The sequence below is a fragment of the Lepidochelys kempii genome, chromosome 7 (genome assembly GCF_965140265.1).
Source record: "Lepidochelys kempii isolate rLepKem1 chromosome 7, rLepKem1.hap2, whole genome shotgun sequence".
NCBI classification, from domain to species: Eukaryota; Metazoa; Chordata; order Testudines; family Cheloniidae; genus Lepidochelys; species Lepidochelys kempii.
In genome coordinates this window covers 83,490,935-83,505,006 of record NC_133262.1, presented here as the reverse complement: position 1 = coordinate 83,505,006, position 14,072 = coordinate 83,490,935, and the positions used below count along the sequence as shown (strand labels likewise).

Sequence of the window (14,072 nt, the reverse complement as noted above, 5' to 3'; positions counted from 1 at the left end):
GGGCACACACACCCCTAGGCCGCCCGAGCATCCCTGGCCCTGAGTGTGCGGTGTGGCCCCCCAGCCCCGGAGCACAGGGAGAGTGGGCAGCGTGGCCCCCAGCCCCGGAGCGCAGGGAGGGCGGATGGGCGGTGCGAGCATGGCTCCAGCCACCTGGAGTCCCTGACCATAGGCCGGCCCCAGCCCACGGCTCTGGGGGAAAAAGCCGGCCCACAGCCCCGCAGAGCACCAAGTGGGAAGCAGGAGGGGGCCTGAGGGTGGAGCGTGGGCAGGATCACACAGGGCTGTTTGGGAAGGCACAGACTCCCCAGCCTTTGATACCCACCGCCTATGGTTCTGGCCCATTTTTGCTGAGGTTTTCTTTTCAGAAACTCCTGTCCATTGTAGGGAACGTTTGGAAGAGAGCCCTCTGCTGCCAAACCTGATGATGACCGTTACCTGCGAGCAGCCATCCAGGAATATGACAACATTGCCAAACTAGGTCAGATCATGCGGGAAGGACCCATCAAGGTGAGTGGTGTTGTCTTCCTCCATTTTTGTCCAATAGCCTTCACATTTCAGTCCTATGCCATCTTAGTCATTGTCCTCCTTTGTGAAAGGAGCAGGAGACAGTGAGGTTTCCAAATAGCTCCAGATTCGCCGCAGCTCAGAGGAACGTTGCCCTGACATAATCCAGTGCAGACTAGTCTTTGCTGCATGTACCGATTGGGAAACTAACAGGAACGCAGCTCTGAAATTCACCCATCTAGACACAGCACAATCTTTGAGCAGAAAACCAGCCTTGGCATCTAACTGTTGTGACAGCCATAGCAAATGCACTATGGCAAATCCCATGTTTAAAACGTGATAGCACTGGATTGACATAAAGCACATAGTTTCTTTTGAGATCATTTTTTGTTTAGGGGAAAGTGCCTGCCTGGTTCCTCTTGGATGGAGTTAGGTTCACACCTGGACTTCCTCACTGAGGTTGTTTCAGAGTTTGGGGCTGGCGGGGAGGAGCCCCTGTATAATCTCTCCTGTTGCCCCCTCCATCCAGGGCTCTCTCTTGAAGGTGGTCTTGGACGACTACATGCGGCTGAAAAAACTGCTTGCCCAGAGGATGGTGCATAAAGCCACCACCAGTCAGGGGGACCAGTCCTCGGTTACCGAGGTAGAAAGCGTGTGCATGGACATGAGAGGAAATGCTTGCTGTGCCCTCTGGAATGGAGTGTCTGTTTCCATGCCTTTGACCTGCTCTAAACTCTGCTGGGTGACCCTTTTGCCCCCTAAAGTTGTGTGAGCTCATGGCTGCCAGTTTAACCAGATGCAGGGGAGGGGGCTCCCTCCTCCTTACTGGAGACCATATTCACAAAAACACTCTGACTTGGCACAAAGAGAGATTCCAGCCGTAGCCACATTCCTGCCCATGTCATCACCAAGGTGCAGAATGGAATGGTGCTGGAATACAGTGGAGTTGATGGCATGCCACTCACCAGAGTATGTTTCCCCCAAGATGGGTCTGACAGCAAGACAGTGTCTTTCTTTCCTCTCTAAATGTCCACACTGACCCTTCTTTTCATCCACCGGTTAATGTGACATCCCACCATTAACCGGTTCCCCTTTATCCTGTTTGCTTGGACTATTTGCTCCTTGGAACAAGCCTTTAGAATATATCATTCCAATAATAATAGTTAGCTGATCAGCCTCTCCGTTTCTACAGCGCTCTGTTCTCCTGGTTCTCTGACATTGCTGCCTGCTCATTCAGCATCTCATTTGGCGGCTCTCCTCCTCTTGGCCCCACACATGTTGGTGTGAATCAGAATTTTGTCCTCTTCTCTCGTGGCAGCATCTTCTACTTTCTCAGCTTCAAGCTCTGTCTCTGTGAGGGATTCCCAGGCCTGCGTCTCTCTGGCTCCAGTCTCACATCTCCTCCTGCACTTCCAACCAAAATCTCAAACTCTCTCTCCAAAGCACAGGTTTTTGTTTTTCCTCCCCATTCATGGCCATTTCATTTCCTGTGCCCCCTATGCTCCCGTCTTCCAGGCTTGCCACCTCTCTCATTCAGCTCCTCTTCTTCTGCCCTCAGGCCAGATTTCTACTCCTCCCTGGTGTTTGTTCTGTAGAATATTGTCAAATATCCATCCTTCCTTCTGTATGCTCACAGCTAAACCGCGGCCAGTGGCAGCTAGTGCCTTCTGTTAATGGTGGGGCTGCAGGGAGCAGAGCCCACTCCCCTGCTTTTTTCTATCCCCTCACCAGCCCCCCACCATTGTAGGTTAAGCAGGTTTTCAAAGTGGAGAAGCTGAGATCTGGCTGTGGAGGTTATGGGGAAGGGTTTGGCAGATGGGGGTTGATGGAGAGGTGAGAGGAAAAGAGGCGCCTCTTCTACCACCTTCCCCCTTTCAGAATGAAAATCTGAGAGACCTTACTATACAGGGCGGGGTGGGAGACAACAGGAGTTAGCCTCCTGCTCTCCCTCCCCACAAACCCCCAGCTCAGAGCCAGTTCTTACTTTCCTAGCTCCCTTTAATCTCTTTCCCCACAACTCTGAACCCACATTCACACACAGCCCCATTCCCTCCACTCACCTTCCCTCAGAATCCCACTCGCTTGTCCTCAGTCATGCTGGCAAACCCACCCCTCCCACTTAAGCCTCCTCCATTCCCAAAGTCTCCTCAGCTCCCTTCAACCCAACCCCAGATTGTGCAAAAAGCTCCTTCCTCCTGGCCTCTCCTGCCTACGTTGGCCTTCGCTCCCACCGTCTGCCCCAGAACCCCCAGCCCTGGCACTCAAAAACCAGTGGAGTCTCTTTCAGGCCTGTCAGAAGGAAAAGTGTCTGAAAATCTACTGTTGAAATCTCCCACTTGAACTCACCCCATTTGCACTCTCCACTGCACAGTATTTTGCTCCAAGACCAACACAGCTCAGAAACCAATTCCATGAGCCTACTGTAATACAAATAATAAATACTTCATCATTTAGATTGCAAGCTCCTTGGGGGCAGGGTCTGCCTCAGTCTATATTTCTGTACAGCCTCTAGCACAACTTAGCCCTGGTCCCAGCTGAGGCCTCTGGGTGCCACTGAGGAGGAGTGGAGGAGCTCATAGCTACAGATTTTGTGTTAATGCTCATAGACCATGTAAGATCTACCTCAGATTCCAGTTTAGCTTTAAGACGTAGCAAAGAAAACACTGCCTACAAATATAGCTAGTGGAACCTGCTCCTCCTGCGGACCCATGCTTCAGGAAAAGTGGTCTAGGGCCTTCAGGGAGACAACTGGTAACCGGCAATGATGCTAAGGGAGGCAGGGGAGGGAAAGGGACACAAGTATTGGAACCCATGTTGTTGATTTGTGCTTGGGCTTCTTACAGCTGATCCAGAATGACCTGGATGAAGAGGAGGAGCAGAGCCCGAGCCAGGGGAGCCTTCGGTTCCGGCACAAGCAACCTGTTGAGCTCAAAGGCCCAGATGGTATCCATGTGGTGCATGGCAGCACGGGCACTCTGCTAACTTCTGATCTCAACAGCCTGCCAGAGGATGACCAGAAAGTGCTGGTTCGGTCCCTGGAGACACTGAACACGGACTGTGGAAGCTATAACGACCGCAATGCTCGCACCGAGTCTGCCAAATCCACCCCCATGCACAAGATGAGGGAGGTGATTATGGAGAGCCCACTGGAGATCACAGAGTTATGACTAGAAGTGTCGTCTCTCGTCTAGCATTCCAAGAAAGTGTGGCCAAGCAGACCGTCACTGCAAAAAGAAAACACAGACTTGGGGCAAGAGGGTAAAAGAGAACCTGGTGGCCTAATCACTGCCCCCGTAGTTCCCAAAACTAATCCCACAGAGATCGTCAACTGTTTTGTTTTGATACAGCAGCCTTGGGGAGCCTTACCGTGGTGGAGGGCTCTCGGGACTGTGCTTTACTAGACGCGCACATCATTTGATCATTAAATTCATATTTTTTTATTTTTTTTAAAAATATAAAAGATTAAAAGTTTCAAAACAGAAGAAGGGAAGCCCTGTGGAATCAAGACACAAACTACAAATGTTTAGGTTGCAAAAAGACCTGCACCCAGTGGGTACAAAGACTCAAGACATGCATGTTTCCTAGCTCCTCAACTCGCCCATGGCTGCATCCTCCTACTATGCATGGGACAGGAGCACATCACACCAGGGTGGGAGAAGAAGGGTCTGGGGCTGGTGTGGCATTCCAGGAAGCCTATAAAGGGAGTCTGAATCTGTTTGGCATTAATCTGTGTCATCACCTTTACAGGAAGAGAAAATAAACCGAAGACATTTCTCCATTTTGCTGGCTTACCAAATCGTATATGACGTCAACCGGAAACAGACTGACATTAACTTGGGTTTTGAATGTAGAGTGTTCGTGTGTAATTTTTTTTGTTTGTTTGTTCCGTTTCTAATAGTAACTTGTTGAGAGTTTTGGGAATGGTCTGTTAAATGAACCAGAAATACAATATGGATTTGGTTAACCTGTCCATTGTTATTTCTTTCTCACTACCAAGGGGCACTTCACTGGGGAAGGTGTTGTTTACATACCTCTGAGTGCTCACTCATCTGTGTATACACTGCTGTATATCAGCAAAGAACTATTATTACTGAATTTCTTGTTGTGGATTAAACACAGAATAGTGTGTGGCCTCACTCCGTTTCTCTGCTCACATTTCCCAATCTGCAACCCTACAGGAAGTGGCAAGAATACTTTAATCTCTACCCCCACAGAACCCTAACAATACTACCCAAAAGAGACTCCTTTCTAACAGACTTCTAGCAAAGGAATGTAATCCCTTTGAAGAAGTCAGTGTTATTCCACAGTCCTGCAGGCATGCTGCTGAGCAATAGCATGCACATGGTACACACTGGAGCCAGCTGTGTCGCATGACATTGGGTTTGATGTGGGAATCACCTGGTGAAGTTCTATGGCCCATGGTATGCAGGAGGTCAGACTCGATTATCATAATGGTCCTTTCTGACCTTCAAAATCTCTGAACACATTATTAATGTGTAGGACACATGGTAAGATTCAGCTTTAGCTGAAGTCAGGCCATAATGGGGACATCTAGCAGAAGAATATGGTGATCACAGTAGATGCAAGCCAGAAAGAACTTCAACTACTACTGCGTGTGCCTTGTGGGGGAGGGGAACAAAAAGCTTGTCCCACTTGCAGGAAGTTTTTATTGTTAGAGAAGTTTTAGTGCAAAATCAAAACACTGTAGAAAGCAACTGCATCTCCTTCTCTACGTCCAGGCCCCCGTATCTACAGCTGGGCAGCAGCAACTGGAAATGGCTGATCTTGAAGGGTCCTGACTTCTGAGTTAAAGTGCATCAGCTCACAAATAAGTTCTGAATCCACCTTAGGTACACCTCCCTGTAGTATCTGAGCGCCACGGGTGTGGTATCCCTGGCACAAAGCGAATGTCATTCATTCGTTACAAGAAGGCAGGAAAATTGAAACCTCCCCTCAGGACGTAGGGTCCCTTACAAAATGGCTATTTGATATGACTGACCATTGGCATGGATTGGTCACAGCTGCCCAACCTCTCTCTGTTACACAGAGTCCGCATTGTCATATGGCGCTCCTCTTCCCCAACCCCTCTGCTAATGCAGCACCTCCTCCCAGGAAGCAGGAGATGAGTTGTTAGCCCTAAAGAGATTGAGGCTGAGTGAGTTCACTCTCTTTCACCCTGGGTAGCATGGCTGCAGCATGCGCTTTTTCTTTCTGTTTCTCTGCCTAAAGAACGAAAGAGACATGAGGACAGGAACACAGCAAAACCCTTAGAAAAGGCCAGGGGAGTTTGCAAGCCTGGGGACAATTAGCTGCTTCATCGCAGGGCTAAGTGACGCTCCATCAGCCTTGCTTTCCTGGCCACATAGGATAAGGAGCTGTCACTAGCGCTGTCCGTCTGGCCTCATAGGTTCCTCCTTGCCTCACAGTGGGGCCTCTTCTATGTTCACGCCGAGAGGCCTTCCTCCTAGACACCACCCCCCCAGGGTATTGTCCTATTTTCCAGCCATCCTTTTGACCACTCAGAGACTGCGTTTTCCCTCAGGAGAACACGCATCTACTGTGCTTTTTGTGTCCTGAGTGGACCTTGTCTTTCATAGAATATCAGGGTTGGAAGGGACCTCAGGACAGAGACTGCGTTTTCCCTCAGGAGAACACGCATCTACTGTGCTTTTTGTGTCCTGAGTGGACCTTGTCTTTCATAGAATATCAGGGTTGGAAGGGACCTCAGGAGGTCATCTAGTCCAACCCACTGCTCAAAGCAGGACCAATCCCCAATTTTTGCCTCGGATCCCTAAAGGATTGAACGCACAATCCTGGGTTTAGCAGGCCAATGCTCAAACCACTGAGCTAAACCTCCCCGTTTAAAAGGTGCTGCTTGGTTTCTTTTGAAGAACATTGGGTAAGTCTTGTAACATCTGTATCAAATGACTTGGGCAAGAGAGCAACAATCTCACTGGCTTACAAACACTGCATCTAAGATGAGCGACCCAGGCCCCCCGAGCCACGAGGTAGCAGGGCAGGGCTCCGGCCACTGCAGGGAGCCCTGGGCCCTTTAAAGTGTCCCAGGGGCGCCTCACAGCGGCTGGAGCCTCCGGGCTCTTTAAAGCGTCCCCCCGAGCCTTACTGCTGGAGCCCTGGGGTAGTGGCAGCAGGGCTCCAGCGCTGATTTAAAGGGTCAGGGGCTCCAGCCGCTGCAGGGAGCCCCGTGCCCCTTAGAGCACCCCTCCAAACCCCTGGGGCTCCCCACAGCAGCCAGAGCCCTGGGGTATCGGCAGCAGGGCTCCAGCGGTGATTTAAAGGGCCTGGAGCTCCATTGCAGCGGCAGCGGCCAGAGCCCTATAAATCGCTTCTGAGCCCCAGGGCTCCCAGCTGCCTCTGCAGCTGGTAGCTCTAGGGATGATTTAAAGGCCCCAGGGCTCCCATCCTCAAATGCGATTCACCCATCCAGGGGTGCACTGGCAACCTCCTGCATGAGCATGCACATGCCTCCAGCCTCAGTGTTCACTGGCTGGCTGAGACATTTATTGTTCTTTGAGACCTTTTAAAAATGGACACTGTAATATTGAAACATGAGGTTATGTTCTCCAGCAGGCTGGGTGTGAACACTGCAGACACCTCATGGGTAAAACAGAGCAGGGCATCAGAGAGTAAAAGAGATGGCGCAGGACGTCAGAGAGGAAAAGAAGTTCAGAGGGCTGAATGTGAGAAGTGGGAAGCTGAAAATACTGTGTTAAGTACTGGAATAAAATTGTGTCCTAGAGCATGATTTGAGTGGTCAGTCCTATCTAAAGCCAGATAGGAGAGGTTTAAGGTGAGCTTTGGGAGGCATAGCCACTGTTATGGTTAAATCTAAGCACATGGATAAGTCTTCTTTGTGACATGTGTGATTGGTGCATATGGTATGTCCTGTTATTAGCCAGTTTAAGCAACACTTCTGGCGTGGGTGCCAAGGTGAAGGATTCGGCCATGGGGTTGGGTGTGTGAACCACAGCCAAGCCCTTTACAAACTCCAAGATGCTGAAGTCATTCATATTTTAAATAGAACGTGTCAAAAAAATGGGGTGGCCTTCTCCCCCAGACAAGGTCAATTTTCAGCAAAAATTCAAAAATATTAAGACTGAAAAGCAACCACATTTGATTTGGAAAGGCTGGTGTGGTGCCCCGTGCTCCTAGTCTCTTCTGGAGGCAGGACTTCCTTGTTGGACTACATCCCCTATGACCAAACATGATTTCCTCTGTTTGTGAGGGGATGCAGTTCATAAGGAGAGACCCTCGCCCCCGTGCATTAGTCCATCCAGGGCCGCCCCCCATAGAGGAAAATGAGGCTACAAGACAACTGAACGATACTTCTCAAGGAACTGCAGCAGCCATGGTTTTGGCCAAAATATTTTGACCAAAAAATTGAATTTTTCTGCGGGAAGCAGATATTTTTGTAAAAAGTTTAAATGAATCCAAAACCCCAGTTCTCCACCAAAAAACATCCCAGAATATAAACCTCTTGGGACCCCAGCACCTCAGACCTCATGTGGGAGCGAGTCTACCACCCAGTGGGAATAACCTGCTTCAGCAGAATAAAGGCTGCAAGAGGAAATGGCCAACAGCAGGTTTTCACTGTAATGAGACAGGCGTGACAGCCCCTTCCCTACCACTGACAGGCCCACGGAAGCTCCTTGAAATGGAACAAAACAAAAGAAAAAACAAAACAAAAAATGATTTTTTCAAGTTGCAAACCTATATCTAGGTCTTGCTGTGTCAGGGCCTGGAACACTAGCATTAGGGACATTGGCAAGATGCTCCTCACCAGAATAGTCATACTGGGGCAGATCAGTGGTCCATCTAGCCCAATATTCTGTCTTCTAATAGTGGCCAATGCTAGATGCCTCTAGGGAATGAGCAGAACAGGACAATTATCAAGTCATCCATCCCCTTCCCAGCTTCTGGCAGTCAGCAGTTTAGGGACACACACCCCACCCTCAGAGAATGAGGTTGCATCCTGACCATCTTGGCTAATAGCCATTGGTGGACCTGTCCTCCATGAATGTATTTAATTCTTTTTTGAAACCAGTATGGCCTTCACAACACCCCCTGGGTGATTGTTGACTGTTCAGAGAACTTTTCACGATGACGCCAAGATCTTTTTTCTTCAGTGGTAACAGCTAATTTAGATCCCATCGTTTGGTATGTATAGTGGGGATTATGTTTTCCAATGTGCATTACTTTGCATTTATCAACACTGAATTTCATCTACCAACCTCATCTCTGCCTGCTATAGGAGGCCAGGGTGAGGGAGAGTCTACTAGAGCAGGCGTCGGCAATCTATGGCACACGTGCCAAACACGGCACACCAGCCAATTTTTAATGGCACGCTGCTGCCTGCTGGACCCGGGCAGACAGCAGCATGCCATTAAAATTCCTGCCCAGCCCGGACTGCTCTTTTCCGCCCCCCGCCCACTCCTTGCAGGGTAGGCAAGCTTCACCCTCCCTCCGCCTCTTCCCCCAGCATGCTGGGTTCCTGCCCCTCCCTGCAGCCTATCAGCTGACAGCCCTTGCTATGGGGGGAGGGGGGGAGGGAAAAGCAGAACCGCAGCACCTCTCTCTGCTCTGGGGACCTTGGGGAGGGGGGCGGAATCAGGGCACATCCCCTCCAGCCCCCTGCTGTGAACCCCTGCAACCCCAACCCACACCCCCAGCCCTCTGCCCTGACTCCTCCTCACACACACCCAGCCCTCTGCCCTCACCTCTGCACCCTCCCTCACATCCCAGCCCCTGCACACCCTATGCCCTGACTCTTGCACCCCCTACATCCCCACTCCCAGCCTGAGCACCAAACGGGAGCTCCTGCACCCCTCGCACCAAATGGGAGCTGCCCAGGTAAATGCTCCACACCCAAACCTCCTGCCCCAACCCTAAGCCCCCTCCCTCATTCTAGCTCCTGGCCAGACCCTACACCCCAACCCCCAGCCTGCTCCTTTACCCCCAGCCCTGTGCTCAGCACACTCCCGCCCTCATCTCAGTGCAGCGAGAGAGGAAGAGAATGGCTAGAACCAGGGAGAAGGTAGGTACCCACTCTATGTGGGCAGGGCCAGGATCCCAGACCGGCAGCCGGCTGAGCAGAGCCGGCAGCCGGGACCCTGCCTGGCAGGAGCTGGAGGACAGAACCCCAGACTGGCAGTGGGTTGAGTGGCAGCAGGCTGAGCCGCTCAGCCCGCTGTTGGTCTGGGGTCCCAGCTGCCGGCCCCGCTCAGCCCGCTGCCGGTGAACAGAACCCCAGGCCGGCAACGGGCTGAGCGGGCTGGTGGCATAAGTTCAGCATTTTAATTTAATTTTAAATGAAGCTTCTTAAACATTTTGAAAACCTTGTTTACTTTACATACGACAATAGTTTAGTTATATAATATACAGACTTATAGAGAGAGACCTTCTAAAAAGGTTAAAATGTATTACTGGCATGCGAAGCCTTAAATTAAAGCCAATAAATGAAGACTCGGCACACCACTTCTGAAAGGGTGCCGACCCCTGCACCAGAGCCTAGACAGGTATGACTAGAAGTTCCAAGCAAATATGGTTCAAGCATACAGGCAGTGCAATGGGAAAACCCAGACTATTTGGATTTCTTCAGGGCAATCCCAAGCTTCCTTATTAGAGCTGAACAGTGCAATTCCATCCAAACAGGCTAGGTCTACTCTTTGGTTTGTTTATTTATTTATATATGAAGTATTAACAGGGTTACAAATCCTTGCCATGTAAATATCAAAACTGAAACAAGAGTCATTACAACACTTGGCTTCTGTTTAAAGAGCCATTATACAGGAATATAATCATTAGATCTCTCTATTTAACAGGGTGTAACCATTTAACAGAGTAAGCATCATCACAACACCTGTTGCGTGTCACTTCTAGTGATTTTATTAAATTGAGTGAAATCTCAGATTACACATTTAACAGACCAGACATGTCAATCCAATGTTAATATTCAAAAAAAAAAAAATGACCAGGTGAATGTATTTTGAGTATTGACTAAAAGGTAACCAAGTATCTATGTATTTGTTTGTCCTTTGTCCATTTTGCTATTAATTTTTCCATAGCAATAACCTCCAATATTTTTAAACATTCCTCTACAGCTGGATTATTTTTCCTTTTTCCAGCAAGAGGGTACCAATAACCAAGAATACTATCAGGTGAGGAACTAATTCTTTATTTCACTTTGTGTGACAGTTTCCTCAAGGAACCCCTAGGAGGATTACCAAAGGGTCATTTTGTAATAACTATCCAACAATTTATGGTATTTGGTTACAAATTGCATCCCAATGCTTTCTAATGACTGGACATGTCTACCATATATGCACAAAATCTTCTCTTTCATCCGATGAAGTGAGCTGTAGCTCACGAAAGCTTACGCTCCAATAAATGTGTTAGTCTCTAAGGTGCCACAAGTCCTCCTTTTCTTCTTTCACCACAGTTTCTCCAACATTTATTCCCATTCAGTATCTCTTTATATACTGTATGTTTAATCTGACTGCTATGAGACACCAGTGAAACAGTTGCTGGTCCTCTTTTCCAGATCAAACCCCATTCCTCTGGGATAATTTGTCTATCCAGGACATTTTCCCAGCATGCCATGTATGGACATGTCTTGGTTAAGAAAGTTGTCTGCGAAGATTGATAGCAATTAGTTATAAGTTTTTTGTTTCCTAATTGCCAAGACGCCATCACTTCTATTCAAGTTAGCTTTCGGTATGAAACCAGTTTTTCTAGAAAGTTGAGAAACATAATGCCTGACTTGAACATACTGGTACCATAGCTGAGTGGGCCAGTTAAAGTTAGTTTTGATCTCTAAATAAGTTAGAAAAGTTTCTTTACTGAATTGCTGGCCAATTGTATGTATTCAACAGTCTACCCTTTTCTGAGCAACACCCTGGGGTCAGTGCTACCCTATGTTCATACAGATTTGCTGCCAAGCAGTAGAAAACACACCCTTCATGTTCAAGCCACCTGTATAACATGTTCAGCTCTTCAGAGTTTATCTAAATTCAGGCAATAATGAGGACTTGCAGCAGAAAGTGTATAATGGATGGATCACCTACACATGAAAGCCAGTGAGAGGCTTCAAGAACTATTGTGTACAAAGGGAAAGAGCACAAAGATGTCAGGTTTACAGGAAGTCTTTATTTTTAATTACAGAAGATTTTGTGCACCATTAAGACCATGTTCTATTGAAAGCAGCTGCCCGTTTCCCCCTCACATCTATAGCAGGGCAGAAGGGATGATCAAGAGTTCTGCCTGCTGAATTAAAATGGCTGCTCTCACAAATAAGCTCTACATAGGTATTTATACTGAGCTTGCATAATAGAATCTGAATTACTTTAAGGAGCATCCTTGCCCAAGTTTTTTATGCCAATCATTCCTGACAAGGAGGAACCTTTTAAAAACTCACTAGGATTGGGGCTTGGATCTAGTTTAATAGACATGGGGCTGCGCTATCAGGATAAATGTCATGCAGCCAGTAAGGCTAAGGGAAAGATGCTACAGCTAAGGAGAGCTGGATGTTCTCCTCACTGATGCACAGGGAAAAACCTCATATAAGGCAGATGCTTTGATAGCCACTACACAAACTTTCATCACATGGAGTGAAAACCTGCAGCTGCTTTGTATCTTTCTATGCTTTTGAACATGAAGTATTTTCAGATCCTGTACTAATTCCAACAGAAAAGCTATACGTCATGGTTTTGTATCTCATTCAACTTAAAAAACCCCCAGTATTGAGGCTGTACTACTGGAGAAAGTAATGGAAAGGTAAGAATTACAGTTAAATTTAATCAAGTTAGTTTCCTAAGATGTCTACCCAAAAGCATCCCCAACAAAACACAAACATGTCCACATTGAGACAGCTCCCGCAGCTCTTGCCACACAAGCTGTGCTTTTAGATTGCTCTTTTCTTTGCTACAATGATGAGGCACTTAGGACCAGATCCTCAGCTGGTATAAATCAACATCACTCCACTAACTTCAGTTGAGCGATACTGATTTACACCAGATGGGGATCTGGCTCTTAAAAAACTTACTTCCAGTTGTAAGTGGAGTCAAACCCCAAACCTTCCTTCTTTGGATTATACAAGAAACATTTCAAAAAAGGTAGTTTTACTCTTCACTTACAAGTCAGTAAAATTTAGGATGGGATGTTTAAATAAACCCAAAGGATTGAGAGGCCCCGGTCACATTCACTTGCAATCCCTAAATCTCTCAGACAGCTTTAAGAATCTGAGCCTTTATTGTCTTGTCCCAAGTAAGGGCAGAGTGCTCAAGAACACTGCAGTAAAGTCAAAACCAACCAACCATGGAATTTCAATTTAGTCAGCCTATTCTGGTTTATTTATTTTACAAGTAGACACAAGGCTGTTAATTCACAATGGAACAAACCCCACGCTACACCACTCCCCACCCAACAACCCCTCTGCTCCAAATGCACAAAGAACGGTACAGTTTTAAGGCTTTTGTTGAGTCACCATTGCAGAGGAGTTCCCTAAATGGCAGCAGCACTGTGAACAAACCTGAAGGCACAGGACCTTCAGAAGGGAGAGGAGAGAGACAGTTCTTGAACAGACCTGGACATCTCCCCCATCCCCACCCAAACAAATCTCAGGATGCTTAATCAAAACCATGGCAAATATTTTCAGCTGGAAAGGTTTCTTCTAGTACCATATATGACGTTTGCAGTGCTCAACGGCCTAGGAGAAAGAGGAAGAGAGGTGTGAAAGAGAGGCCTGCATTGACATATTAATAACATAGCCAGTGTCAATTTGCACGAATAGCTTGGAGCACCAGCACCATTCAGGATTTCAGAGCAAACTGATATTAAATCAAACTCTCCTGGTTTTCTTTAGTGGTCCTAATTAGCACTGTATGAGATGCTTCACCAGGAAAGACTGGGGCAAAGGAAGCCATAAATACAGGAAAGCCCTGGTTTGATGTATGATTCTGACCGCTCCATTGCCACGGGCTAAGGAGGAGTGCATCCCACCACAGGAAACAACTCACAGCTCATTGACCTGCTCTGGTTCTTGCACTGCTCTTGTCACCATGGTACCTGAGCATCTCTTATCAGTTAACAACAATCCCTTCAGCTCATCAACTGGCTCCATCAACTGGAAGGACAGATAGCCAAACAAGCTAAGGCTCCATTTATACCTTAAATAGGGAGTCTGAACTACTGACAAAGGGATCAGGGAGTGGGAAATTAAGGCCTCTCCCATACGAACACAGTTAAATGTTAACCGAGCTAAAATTGGATATTGTTTATTCCCAAGCTGAACTTCTGCTTTACGCAACTCACCCCTCTGTACTATTGGGTAACAGCCACTAAGTGCTTATGTTGCTGTGCTAACCCTTTGTGCTGGCATTAGTGAGTCAGTGGAGTTTTCTACAGGAAGCTGTGTTGAAATTAGCAGCCTGTATACGCATCTGTATATGCACCAGCAACCATTCTGTGACTGAAACAGTCATCCAATATGAGGATGGAGCATGGGAAAAGAGTAAAGAGACTTGATCATACAAGTATTCAGCAACTGA

At 47.7% G+C, this 14,072-nt stretch overlaps 2 protein-coding genes across 11 annotated transcripts in view; one reads left to right on the top strand and one right to left on the bottom strand.

Moving 5' to 3' along the window:
• Window positions 1-4,583, top strand: part of CDH23 (cadherin related 23) — a 521,149-nt gene extending 516,566 nt beyond the window's left edge. For 5 of the 10 annotated variants that reach the window (XM_073353546.1, XM_073353545.1, XM_073353548.1 and 2 more), the window contains 3 exons: window positions 388-510; window positions 1,037-1,150; window positions 3,351-4,583. In XM_073353546.1, the coding sequence (XP_073209647.1) occupies window positions 388-510; window positions 1,037-1,150; window positions 3,351-3,674 (561 nt within the window). In that variant the 3' untranslated portion in view covers window positions 3,675-4,583. Of the gene's footprint in view, window positions 1-368; window positions 511-1,036; window positions 1,151-3,350 lie in introns of those variants that run through there. The other 5 variants (XM_073353551.1, XM_073353557.1, XM_073353558.1 and 2 more) reach the window with 5 other exon arrangements.
• A 6,299-nt stretch (window positions 4,584-10,882) lies between these two features.
• The window catches only part of LOC140914824 (prosaposin-like), a 46,891-nt gene continuing 43,701 nt past the window's right edge, over window positions 10,883-14,072 (bottom strand). Inside the window, exon 14 of the mRNA XM_073353539.1 lies at window positions 10,883-13,231. Within this exon, the coding sequence (XP_073209640.1) occupies window positions 13,196-13,231 (36 nt within the window). The 3' untranslated portion in view covers window positions 10,883-13,195. The remainder of the gene's footprint in view (window positions 13,232-14,072) is intronic.